Source organism: Orussus abietinus, unplaced genomic scaffold, assembly GCF_000612105.2.
Source record: "Orussus abietinus isolate OABI.00-Male unplaced genomic scaffold, Oabi_2.0 scaffold93, whole genome shotgun sequence".
In the NCBI taxonomy this organism is placed as follows: domain Eukaryota; kingdom Metazoa; phylum Arthropoda; class Insecta; order Hymenoptera; family Orussidae; genus Orussus; species Orussus abietinus.
The window spans coordinates 8,402-22,173 of record NW_019394262.1 but is presented as its reverse complement, the minus strand read 5'-3'; the positions used below and the strand labels follow the sequence as shown (position 1 = coordinate 22,173).

At 41.9% G+C, this 13,772-nt stretch overlaps 1 protein-coding gene across 4 annotated transcripts; it reads right to left on the bottom strand.

Annotated features, from left to right (window-relative positions):
- Positions 1 to 1,582: 1,582 nt before the first annotated feature.
- On the bottom strand, positions 1,583 to 8,256 carry LOC105700660 (protein white). 4 transcript variants are annotated; one of them, XM_012426715.2, is made up of 12 exons: positions 8,168 to 8,256; positions 7,136 to 7,468; positions 5,746 to 5,977; positions 4,827 to 5,137; positions 4,453 to 4,651; positions 4,229 to 4,367; positions 3,539 to 3,863; positions 3,293 to 3,424; positions 2,961 to 3,189; positions 2,419 to 2,524; positions 2,151 to 2,322; positions 1,583 to 1,763 (listed from the first exon to the last, which is right to left on the bottom strand). In XM_012426715.2, exons 2-12 carry the CDS (start codon positions 7,235 to 7,237, stop codon positions 1,647 to 1,649), a joined length of 2,064 nt encoding a protein of 687 aa, XP_012282138.1. In that variant the 5' UTR covers positions 7,238 to 7,468; positions 8,168 to 8,256; the 3' UTR covers positions 1,583 to 1,646. The 4 variants fall into 4 exon arrangements, with proteins under 4 accessions (XP_012282138.1, XP_012282137.1, XP_012282136.1 ...); XM_012426714.1 differs by having other exon boundaries at positions 7,581 to 8,237; XM_012426713.1 differs by having other exon boundaries at positions 7,732 to 8,237.
- Between the last annotated feature and the right edge of the window lie 5,516 nt (positions 8,257 to 13,772).

Below are 13,772 nucleotides of genomic sequence, written 5' to 3'. Positions count from 1 at the left end.
AGCCTAGCAACGTCCGCCATTTTGAAAAATAGAAATTGAAACACCTCGATGTTGGGACATTTGTCGATATTATTGCTTAATATCAATCACGATGCATTTCCTTACGACGTGCGATGCAAAACTAATCACCTCTTCGATCTCAAGAACTCGAGTCTAGCAACGTCCGCCATTTTGAAAAATAGAAAGAGAAACACCTCGACATTGGGACATTTTTCGATATTATTGCTTAATATCAATCACGATGCACTAGCGACGTCCGCTATTTTGAAAAATAGAAAGACACCTCGACTTTAAGACATTTTTCAATATTATTGCTTAATATCATTCACGATGCATTTTCTCGCGACGTGCGATGCAAAACTAATCACCTCTTCGATCCCAAGAGCCAGATCGACCGGTCGAGTCTAGCGAGGTCCGCCATTTTTAAAAATAGAAAGAAACCACGACGTTGCGACATTCTTCGATATTATCGCTCAACATTAATCACGATGCATTTCTCGTGACGTGTGATGTAAAACTAATCACTTCTTCGAACCTAAGAACTCGAGTTTAGCAACGTCCGCCATTTTGGAAAATAGAAATAGAAACACCTCGACGTTGGGACATTTTTCGATATTATTGCTTAATATCAATCGCGATGCACTAGCGACGTCCACTCTTTTGAAAAATATAAAAGCCCCTCGACTTTAAGACACTTTTCAATTATATTGCTTAATATCAATCACGATGCATCTTCTTGCGACAAGCGATGCAAAACTAATCACCTCATCGATCCTAAGAACTCGAGTCTAGCAACGTCCGCCATTTTTAAAAATGGAAAGAAACCTCGACGTTTCGACGTTCTTCGATATTATCTCTCAATATTAATCACAATGCATTTTCTCGTGACGTGTAACCCAAAACAAATCGCCTCTTCGATCCTAACAACCAGATCGAACGGTCGAGTCTCGCTACGTCCGCCATCTTGAAAAATAGAAAGACACCTCGACTCTACGACATTTTTCAATATTAACGTTCAATATCATTCACGGTGCAGTCGCAATGGACAAATCCTTCCTTCAATTTGTCGAAAATATCGTTTTCCACGAGTTGTTGAAGAATATAGAGGTTTAATAAGGCGCAGCGTCGAGTTACCCCGAAACTTCCGGGCGAGACTCTGCAATTGCATTTACTCGGCGCAGCGACATATGACGAGGATGTTCTTGCATGTGGAATGGATTTTTTCTTCCCACGTGCGGTCTCACGGTACCTCTGACAACCGGTTGTCAACGATACCGATACCGAATGTGGTCGAAGCAGGACAGGAAGTTGCTCTGAAAATGCGTTTTTTGAGTCGCAGCTGGCAGTTGCGGTGCTTGGCCATCGAGGGCGATGCAATGTATCCCCCTCGATGCGAAAAGGGAGAAGTTGTCTAGGTTAGGTCTGAAAAAAGAAAAAAGAAAATAGGACTGAACTTGACGCGAGACTCCACCGAGTTTCTTGCTCGCAGGAGAAATTCAATGGGAATACTATGGGATCGCCATTCACGGTGGAGGAAGGGAAATTCGGAAATTGCGATTCGCGCATTCGCTGGTTACCGGGGAAAACAAAGTTTATTGTCGTAGAAGTATTGCCAGGTGGAGTTGCTTTCGACGTGTAGAGTCGTTCTAGGACGTCGACTTCTGCTTCATGTTGAACGTCTTCGAGAGCAGCGCGAGGAACGCCAGAAATCGGAAGGCCACTATCAGAGAGAAGAGGCTGATAATGTCTAGCCAGAAGTCGTCCTGGGAAGGAAAACGCCTCGTTAATGAGGATTTCGGTTAAGGGGGGTAGGAAAGTAGCGTCTAGGGATTTCGCCTGTTCAACTTTTCCCCTAACTAGGTGTGTCGAATCGTTAAAAAATTCACCACGTGAATACGAAACCCCCCAAGGAAGGTTTCGACCGCCCATCAAATTTGATTCCTTTCTAATCTCTTAATAAATATTTTGTAACATTTCTTAATAAGAATATAAAATTTCCTGGGTGTCAGGACCTTCCTCGGGGCATGCATATTCATCCGGGAGAATTTCAAAGGGTTCGGTACACCTAAAAAAAAATATCATAAACGATGAACTAATCAGATGCCACTTTCATGTCGCCTTAATGAAGTGATCAAGAGAGATCAGCCAACCTCCGTGAAGTTGAAAGTCTGCAGAACAACGTGACCGTTTTTCGGACAGGTCGCGTTGCTCCTCGTGCAAGCTATTGTTTCCACCTGGGACCATTGGTTGATAAGAAGAGCTTCGTTCCCGTATCGGAACCAGGACAGATAGGAGAACCATTTGAAGTAGATCGGCACGGACCTGCGAAGTAAATTCGTTTTCCAAGGGATTAATTGCACTGATAAGGCATCTATTGAACAGGCAATCGTTAGAATGAATTGTTCGAGAGGTACTAACGCAGTGTTGAGGAAGAATCCACCGAAGAGCAAGAAAGGTATGATGATTGGAGGCCCTACGGAGAGCGCCATAGAGACGCTGGTGCTGGCGCAGGAGATAAGGTATCCTGGAAAGAGTTTACAGGATCTCTTTGGTTGCTTTTATTATAATATCTCTATGCGAATCCTCTTTCAACTTTCTTTTTATCCTATCTATTGAGAGGATTAATCTGGAGCCTAGGAAACGCGACCCGGGCGTCGTAATCCGGCACGTGCTGAGAAATGTTCCCTATGGAGCAAAGGATCCCATGGATTGAATGGATAAGCCAAAGAGGTTCTTCATCCAAAGCTTGTCTTTAGCCTGTGGAGAATTGGCATTACAAACTAATGTAGAACATCTACCAAACGAGATCGAAGTGTTCACCACCAAAGCCATGGTTCCAGAAGAGACGAAAAAGTTCCCATGGGTTAGATGGATGGTCTGAAGAGTTTCTTTGTCCACGATTTTCCTTTTACCATGCTTCTGTGGGGAAATAGCATTAAAAATTAGTATGGAACATCTACCAAACGAGGTCGAGACGTTCGCCACCAAAGCCACGATCCCAGTAGCTATGAAGAAGTGGTCCACGGCAGGGTAAAGTCCTATCATGGGATAGGTGATGGTGGTGAAGATCAAAGGCACCGCCAGGAAGATCGGCGCCTCGGCTAGGGTCTTGCAAATGAAATAAATGTCCGTCCTGTACATCCCGTTGCGATGTTCGCGCAGAAAAATCGGCAGTTCGGAGCAGAACACCTGAAACGATCGATCGAATGATCGACCCCGATAAAGAGATCAAGTTCCTAATATAAATACGATAAGGTACCCGTCAAAGATTCTCATAAACCCTTCAACCTACCGTAATCACTGCAAAGACATTCTGGAACGTCATGTTGGTGAGGAATATGAACAGGGCCCCATTGATGTTCATCACTCCGTCCTGGTCCAGCTTCTGGCCGAAGTAGATGACACCGATCAGCAACGAAACCATCTGTAGAATAGAAATGAAGATTCAACTAGATTCTTAAATTCATTTTAATTTCTTTTTAATTCATTTCAATTCATTTTAATTCATTGTTGATAAGGATGATCCTGGATTTCATACCACAGTCTGGAGTAGCCTGACTTTGATCAGGATGGGTTCTTTGATGACCGAGAGCCAGGACCTCCAAAGGACTGCTCGGAACTGCTCGCACCAGGACGCTTTATACGGTGAATGTCTGGAAGACGAATCCTTCAACGAATCCTCAAAATCCCCGTTGACGGTCTCGGCTTCTAGAGAGATTTTCATGCCGTGTTCGCTTCGTTGGAAGGTATCGCAAACCGAGTTGACGGAATGCCGACAAGAGGCCTCTCGGCCAGGAACTATGGCCAGGAGCTGGATGAAGTAGTCGGCAGGATTATAGTTGCTGGGACAGGCTGCTCCCAACCTGGACAGACATGGGTTAAAAAATCTCAAGACCCTTAAGAGGATGTGAATGTGACTTCCGAGAGGTCCATCATTCATGAAACTTTTCTCCGAACCGAATGCACCGAATCGTTTCAAGCTTTACAACGTAAATATGGAGGCTATAAAGAAAACCTTAACCCCCCTGAAACTTCATTTTTTATAACCAATTTGAAAAATCTCTATAAACAAATTTAAAAGGATTTAAGATTCATGGGTGTCAGGACCTTCCTTATTCGCGTTGTAAAATTTGGAACGATTCGATAGACCCGGTTCGGAAAAAAAGATTAATAGACTTCTTTGACGCCACTTTAACGTCGCCTTAAATGCTGCCGGAATCCCACTCACGATTTAAAAAATGTGCAGGCTTGCTCCGAAGTGCCCATGAAGGCGATTCTTCCTTCGGCCATCAGCAGTATCCTGTCGAAAAGGGCGAACAACTCCGAGGATGGCTGATGAAGAGTCACGATGATCGTCTTCCCACGTGCTGAAGAAAACAACGGGGTTAGACCCACCATCCTTTTAAGTCCTTTATCCATCCTTTATAGAGTCTACGGGAAGGACTTGCGTACCAGTCAGGGTCTTCAACACCGTGACAACCTGATGGGCCATAAAGGAGTCCAGTCCCGAGGTGGGCTCATCGCAGAACATCAAAGGAGGATCCGTCAGGACCTCGGAGGCGAAGGACAACCTCTTCATCTCTCCTCCAGAGAGTCCTTTAACCCTTCCGGGGATCCCGATCACGGTGTTTCGGCATTTTGTCAAAGCCAGCTGACGAAAACGATGGGCGAAAAAAGGACAAAAGTCATTTCCCTCCTTTCCTCCCTTTAGTTTAATCCTTTATGCCAATGTAGTGCATCAACATGACATTCATGTATAACATTAGCAATGTGATATTTATATATTGATTTGAAGGCATAAGGAAAATGCTGAAATTATGGCCTACCTCGGAGATGACCTCGTCGACTCGTTTCCTCCTTTGGCGGAAGGGAATGTCCTTGTCCATCCTGACCATCGCCTGGAAAAGGAGGTGCTCCTTCACCGTCAAGGTGCCTATGAACAGGTCGTCCTGCTGGACGTAGGCCATCCTGGAGGTCAGGACACTCGGGGTAACCCTTTGGCCGTTGGCAGCTCTGATTCCGGAGACTGTCACACCTCGAGCTGACCTGAATGTCAAGGCATTCAGCAAAGTCGTCTTCCCAGCCCCTGAAGAGCCCATTATCACCAGAAGCTCCCCGGGATAAGCGACTCCGCACACTGGAATACATAGTTCCATCAATTGACAATTGAATTCGGTCAAGCCGAATTTAAAAGCAAAATTGTCTCACGTGAATAAAAATACTCATGGGAAATTTACATAATCAATCGTTGGTTAATTTGATGCCACAATAAATTGAAGTGCAATTATATCCGTAAAATCATACTCGGCACAGAAATTAAGTTACAGAAAATCCCAATATAATACTACATTTAATCCATATAAAAATGTACCAATATGGTAAATATACATTTCCTAATTTTTAATTTCTTCAGTTTGCGTTTTTCTATGTGAGACCTCGGTTATGAGGTATGCAAAAATGTACGTAAATTTCCATAGATTTTCATCCCACATAAAATTCCCATACTCTAGTACCCAAGAGTATAGTAAAATTATAAATTTGAAGTCTCAAGAGTGAACAACACACGTTAACAATTATATTTGAAAATATTCTACAATATTAGAATATCATGTCTCTATAGAATCCCCTCGAAAATGATATGAAATTACCGTAGTTCATTTTTAACGGTGCACTAATCCGATAAAATTTGTTACCAAACTGAATTTGACGGAAAGAAATTGTCTTAGATTGAGGAAGAGTGATTACCATCTTTCAGGATGTGCTTCTGTTCGACCGGTCGTTTCCCTTTAATAAACAATCGGTCCCAAAAGCGGTCCTTTTTTGCAGTTACATAGACGTTTACATCGCTCCATGTATACGTGATTCTGTCTCTGGTATCGATTTGATAAGCAGTGGTCGATGTCCGATCGATGATCGATTCCATGCAGAGCGACGACATGGGGCTGCAACTGCCTGAAGTCGGTTTGCCATTTTCCTCCTAAAGTAATTGATAAGTTGTATTAAATTTCTTTTCCTTTTTTTGAGGTCGAGGACCCGAAGCTGAACTCTGTGATGAACTTCGAACAGTCCCGTTTTCGCCCCCAGGGAAGCCCTGAAGAGAATCGCTCTCCGCAAGGCTTCCCCGACGTCTCCACCCTTGATTCCCTGTCTGATCAGACACGACCCTCAAGTAATATCTCACTCTTCGATGCTTTTGAAAATATTTCTTGAAAAGAAATCACCGAGGGTATTACATATCAGGAGAGATAAGTGATCTATGTGATTAAAATATCTCCGAGCGGTCGCAAGTCTTACGCGACACCAATCAATCCTTCAAGGTGATCAACCCGATCTTCGATTACCTGTGGCTTGATCTCTGCAGATGTAAGAGCTTACGTAAATTCCCCAAGGAAATCATCAATTCTGAACAGATTCGGGTCGATTCTGAACCGTGAGATCCAAGGACTCATCCAGGATCTCTTTGGAAGAACTCTACATTTTAAAAAAGGCCTTTTTCAGGAGCCTTTTTCCTGTAATTCAAAGGCTCATCCAGGATCTCATTAGAAGAACTCTAAATTTTAGAAAAGGCCTTTTTCAGGAGCCATTTTCCTGTAATTTGGATCAGTCTTATTTAGAGAGGGATTGATCGATAATTGCACTTTGATCCGCATTCCTAGATCTTACAAAAGTTATGGAATTATAGTATATATAAGAGCTTATGTAAAGTCCTCAAGGAAATCGTCGATCCTGCATAGATTCCGATCAATTCTGAACCGTGAGATCCAAGGACTCATCCAGGATCTCTTTAGAAGAACTCTAAATTTTAGAAAAGGCCTCTTTCAAGGCCTTTCAGTTTTATTTAGAGAGGGATTAATCGATAATTGCACTTTGATCCGCGTTCCTAGATCTTACAAAAGTTACAGAATTATAGTTTATGTAAGAGCTTACGTAAAGTTCCCGAAGATCTCATTAATCCTGGATAAATTCGTATCGATCCTGAACTATGAGATCCAAGGATCCATTCAGGACCTCTTTGAAAGGACTCTAAATTTTAGAAAAGGCCTCTTTTAGGGTCTTTCCCCTGTCATTTGTATTGGTTTTATTTAGGGAGGGATTGATCGATAATCTCATCTTGTTCCATATTCTCAGAACTTACAAAAGTGACGGATCGATAACTGATCCTTTGCTTGCTGGTGGATGCCGCGGGTGTTGATATCAAAGGCTCCGATTCCTCGGCAGCCGTCATCTTCTCGACCATACGGATGATCTAGAATCCCCTTAATCTAGAATTGATCCTTAATCCCAAAAGACGACATTGGAATCCTATAGATCCCCCAGTCCTCTAGATGACCGAAAAGATCTAACTCTTCGTGCAGGACTTCAAAGACCCCAGCAGCGAAGTTGCCGTTCATTTATTTTTATTTATCACTGAAGATATCATTTGCAATGCCCTCCCTTTTCCCTGCGGACACTGAAACCTTTTCCCTTTCTGAGGAAATTTTCAATTTCGATTTTAATATGCAATGGAGTGTTTAAAAAAAAAGAAATACATATAAGCGTGGGAAGAAGTTTGGCGAAGGAGGCGGCTAAGAGGTCCTTACGTGGGCAGGATGAGGAGGAGTCCCGAGTCTTGCATTTTTTACGCAACACTCGGCCGGTAATCTATGCAATGCTCGTATGCAAATCTCATGGAAGAATTTGTGTACATCGGGAAAGGCGAGGTGCAAAAGAGGCTGCGGACTCTTTGCGTACCTTCGAGATTTACGTAACTTCTCTCCCGTGTTTACGTAACTAGACGAGTACTCCTTGAACCTTCCGTTCGATCAATGGTGAAGCAATTAACATAATGTCAGGTTGTCATATTACAGAAATAACAAAATAAATGCCCCTGGCCAAAAATAAATTCCCCCCGCGCTTTAAGGCTCTCGTTAATAATTTTTCAAGAACGTCAATCACTCGTCATTTCAAACCCATCTCCCGTACCGACGCATCACATACTTTTCCCCACTCCCCGAGATACCACTCATAAATTAATTAATCAAACAATTAATTCGTAACATCATTTACAGATATACAATACGAACGGGGAAATAAATCGGAAAGTAATTCCTAGATAAATTTAGACTCTGCAAAAAGTATTGCAATATATTAAGGCCGGTCGACGATGCAGTCCATATTTTTCGGAGACCTTCGATATGTTATTTTCTTTTTTAAGCACTCGAGGTTTACGAGGAGCGAAAGTCTGTACCGAGCCGAAGTGTAAGGTATGAAGAACACGACATGACTGAACGAACAAGCCTCGTATGAACCCTCGAACCCGTTTCAAACGATTTCCCCCGTTCCGTGACTTTACACTCAGCTTCGTAATTACTTTTATCGCAATAGCGGAATTATCAGAAATTATTTCATCGTCATTGTCAAGCTCAAGTGATGTTACAAATAGTAATTCGGTCATTCACTTCGAGACGTGCATCCAAAGTGACTCAGAGTCCCTTAGAAGCCTCCCACTATTCGAGGAACAGAATTTTTCGTTTATACATATATACAGTATATGTTATATATTTTATATTTTTATATTTTTACGTTACCATTTATATATATATTTCGTTTATACATATGTTGTTTAAAAGCTTCCCACTATTCGAGGAACAGAATTTTTTGCGCTCATTCTCCACATATATATGTATTTTTTGTGGATAGTACTATTAAAGGTGGATTTTTTTATACGGGATATTCTAGGTGGCAATTCAATTATTCTGAGACTACATTGAAAATGATTTCAAAGCCCTTAAAAACTTTTTACTACTGGGCCGCAAAAATTTCTCTCACGCGTTTCTCTTTGTATATCTTGTTAAATGGACAAATCTGTTAAAATCAAATTTTCCACAAAGAATGTTATAGATAGTAATTCATTAATTCAGTCCGAAACTGTACCGGGAACGACTCAAGAAGCTTTTTAAAGGCCCACTGCTAAAATAAAACATAAAAAAGTAATTTTTCTCACGTGCTTTTGCGTTATTCGTTATTTCTCTTTTAACTCGCCGGCGCGATTAAAAGTAAATTCTTCTTACGTCGTATCTCGCACAAACGAAACGCATAAATAGATTTACATAGCATGGTTGCCTTTTATTCGATCTTACAGTGTGACTTAATAAATAACGCTAAAACACAGTGGATTTGGTACTTGTACGAGCTGAACGGTATTTACAAGAGTGGTCGAGAGACGACGAGGCGCGGCCGCGTATGCAAATCCTTCGAAACGTCGAAAGTAAACCCGAATATCGGATAAACCGCGGCGAAATTCGCAGTTTATCGATAATTCTGGATAATCGGTATCTAAAAGTTGCCCCCCTCCAATCTCGTCCTCCCTTTCCGCCCGAGACTCACGCTCTCATTCTCCCCGCTCTGACTCCAAACAACTGAAAAAAAAAAAAGGAAGGAAAATAGACAATGAAAAAAAAACGTAAATCCGTAGAGCCTCGCGACAGCGAGAAAGAAAAAAGAAAAGCTAGAAAGATCGTAAAATTCTCGAAGGGGGAAAAAAAAAGGAGTAAAATTGGAAATAAAGGGACGCCTCCCAAGACGTAAACGGAGATTACGTATGATTTCGACGGTCGCGTCGGATTATTCCTTTAACGCTAATAAATAAGGTAATGATAGGATAATAGCAGTGGTAATAACACCCGGGCGATGGGAAGGAAAAGAAACAATCGATTCTCGCCCAGGACTCACACACTCGTTACATTCTCTCTCTCCGCCTCTCCTTCTACTTATCGTTTAACGTTATCGATTATCTACCAGCTATCTTCCTCCGGTTAATCAATTCGCTAGGGGGAATTAATCTACGAGGTCTCGAGGTCGGCTTTCCCTCGAAAACGTGGGTACCGACTCGGCGAGAAGTCGAAACTCTTCCGAAGGGTTCGCCGAGAGATTCGGTCAAATCGCGAGCTACTCGCCGGATGCAAATTCGCAACTCCTACCTACGAGAATCTCCTATTCTCGCAATGCTTCCTGCCTTCTTGGAATAATTTGCGGAGTCCCTTCCTTCGGGACTTCTTCGCTACCAAATTTGTTATCTCTCCTTACGACTTTAACTCTAAGGCCCTTTGCACCCGTACCGGCAAAACCGGCGTCTGCATCGACTTTTCTGATAAAAACAATGTAACTTTCATTTATTTACATTACCATGGAGAACAAACCGGCGCCGCCATCGACTTTTCTGCCAAAAACAATGCAATTTTTATTTACATCATTACTATGGAGGAAAACCGGCGCCGCCACCGAGTTTTCTGCCAAAAACAATGTAATTTTTATTTACATCATTACCATGGAGAACATACCGGCGCCGCCACCGAGTTTTCTGCCAAAAACAATGTAATTTTTATTTACATCATTACCATGGAGAAAAACTAGCGCCGCCACCGACTTTTCTGCCAAAAACAATGTAACTTTTATTTACATCAGTCCCATGGAAAAAAAACCGGCGCCGCCACCGACTTTTCTGCCGGAAGCAATGTAACTTTCATTTATTTACTTCATTACCATGGAGAAAAACCGGCGCCGCCACCGACTTTTCTGCTAAAAACAATGTCTTTCATTTATTTACATTATTACCATGGAGAACAAACCGGTGCCGCCACCGAGTTTTCTGCCAAAAACAATGTAATTTTTATTTACATCATTACCATGGAGAAAAACTAGCGCCGTCACCGCCTTTTCTTCCAAAAACAATGTAACTTTCATTTATTTACATCATTACCATGGAGAAAAATCGGCGCCGCCACTGAATTTTCTACCAAAAACAATGTAATTTTCATTAATTTACATTATTCCCATGGAAAAAAAACCGACACCGCCACCGGTTTTGCCGGTCGTATGCAAATAGCGTAACGCCTCTTAAACACCCTTAACCTAGGAACTGAATGTTACAAAGTGGATTTATGCCCAAGAGAAAAGAGGGAAAGAAAAAAGAAACAGAAGAAGAAGAAGAAGAAGAAGAAAGTTGCATCGAAACGATCGTTTAAACATTTATACGTACACGCGTGCCTAAGTCAACAAAATATCGATCGCCAATCGGTGTCAGACCTTCGCTAATCACTAATACTATAAGATCCATCCCTGTAAAACTCGTAAAATACTTTAACCCTCGATCGTGGGTCTTATTAACAAATGCCGCAAATACGTCTGTCACTTTGCGAGACATTTTGCTGACCACGTTTATGTACAAGAATTCCTTAAGCCGATTGTATCATTTTCTATATCTGGATGCAGCATCGTGGACGATCGGCGAAGCTGACTTAAGGTGATCCGAAAGCGGCGTCAAAGAACTCTCGTTTATGAAATTTTTCTCCGAACTGGGTGTACCGAATTGTTTCAAACTTTAAGCCATGAATATGGAGACCATATCGAAGGTTCTGATAATTTTTTAAAAATTTGTTTATAGATATATTCGAAATTTTTTTTATAAAAAATGAAATTGCATGAGTGTCAGGACCTTCCTTATATCCTCCACATTCGCGGTGTGAAGTTTGAAACGATGCGGTGCCCCCGGTTCAGAGAAAAGTTTCATGAACGATCGATCCCCCAAATGTTACTTCACATCCCCTTAAGGTGATCCGAAAGCGGCGTCTAAGAACTGTCGTTTATGAAACTTTTCTTCGAACTGGGTGTGCCGAATTGTGTCAAACTTTAAGACATGAATATAGAGACCATATCGAAGGTTCAGATAATTTTTAAAAAATTTGTTCATAGATATATTCGAAATTAAACAAAAAAAAAAATGAAATTTCATGAGTGTCAGGACCTTTCTTATAGCTTCCATATTCGCAGCGTAAAGTTTGAAACGATTCGGTACACTCAGTTCGAAGAAGACTTTCATGAACGATTGACTCTTCAGATGCCACTTTCACATCCCCTTAAAGTCGGGTGACAAGGGTCAGCCTTGGTTATTGAAACGGGATCATGTTGGTAGTACATCATCCATTTATATACAAGACTTATGAGCCAATCAGGGCCATTAAAGCCTGAGTCTTCGAGTCAAGATCCTAAACGCAATTGCACTTTTCGTCGGCGCGAAACAGTCTAAGATATATAATAATTATCGCTAACTAAATCGACCACCGATTACTTCGCCCCTCGAGCTGAATGTCCAGTTTAATGCTGATCGCACATTCAGGATTTAATCCGATATATCTCTATCTCGGCAAGTCTTCCTCTTCCGTATTCGAACGGCACGCATCATCACTTATAACGAGATCGCTCGCAATAAAAAAATTCGCAGCTCGAATTTAACAATGTTAAATAGGTAACATCGAGAAGAGCGATTCGGCGAGTTTCCTGAATGTTAAGGCGACGTGAAAGCCGCGTTTAGAAAACCTTTCAACACCGAATCGTTTCAAACATTACAATACAAATACGGAGGCTATAAGGAAGACCCTAACGCCCATAAAAAAATTCAATTTTTCCAAAATTTGCTTATAGATATCTTGAAATTTTTCTATGAAAAATGAAATTTCACGAGTATCGGGACCTCCCTTAAAGCCTCCACCTTAACGTTGTAAAGTTTGGAACTATTCGGTGCATCCAGTTCGTAGAAAAGTTTCATGAACGATTGACCATTCGGGTGCCACTTTCACGTCCCCTTAAAGTTCATAGGAAGTGAATCAGCAAATGCCGTAAAAAAACAAAATTATTACAGCCAATAGCCCCAGCAACGATCGGGCGAGTTTTCGTATACTGTGAAGAATTTCCTTCCCTAGACAAATGTAAACTCTTCCCCATCGATTCCACTTTCGATATCGGACGGGAAAAGTCCTTTCGAATTCGATAGGACTTTTGGTTTCCGAGATATATTCGAGGTAGAAGTCGCTACCGTTTGGAGTCTCCAAAAAGGAGACATTGCAGCCTTGTGATTGGTCGGTTTCAAAGTAGAATAACCACAGGCAAAGACTTCAGAAGTCCCATAGAAGCCCAGATCCTATCTTAGCGCTTGATGCTCTAAAATTTGGCTAACAAACCAAAAATGGGGATAAAAGAGAGATCGCATGTGTTAGCCAACGATATCTCACACATGGGAGGAAGAGAGCCGCATATAGAAAGGCGAGTATTGGGTGTAAGATAAAGAAAAAATGCAATTCGCTATATATCGCCGTAATATGAAGAGAGATGGAGAGATGCTTACAGCGCCGCCATCCGTTGGCTAACATACTATTTGTCGAGCATCGAACGTCCGTATCCTTATGGGCTTCTTTGGAGACTTCTGAATTCTTTCCCGCCGTTCGTAGAAAGGACTCGTAAAGGACTTTTCTCTCCCAATTCTCCCTAGGAATCACCTCGAAGAAAAGAGCAACGTTTCCTCGAGGCATTTCATGGAAAATCACCGTCTCTTTCTCCTTCTGGCAGTACTTGAGCTCTCACTTCGACTCACCTTCGTCCGATCGTGCACGGCCGGGCCCTCGAGCCAGACCGCACGCGTTATTTCCATAAGTAATAGAGCAATAGTAACAAGTAATTGTTGGTACAGCCACTTCTCCTCTCGCCTAGAATAATACAGTAAGAATAGTAATAATAACAGCAGTAACAATAATTCTTAATTGCATTGCGTTTGGTTGCATTGCGACCAAAGCCTTACGATTTGATCCATTCCAGGCACGCGTCGATGTTCTCGCCTCTGCATCCTTCGAGAAACTCGATGCACGCTTTCGCCCTGATATTTGCATCTCATTGCTCAAGGGGAATTCTTTTTTTTTCAATTGAACTTAGGTAACTCGACCGAACAAATCTTACAACATTTT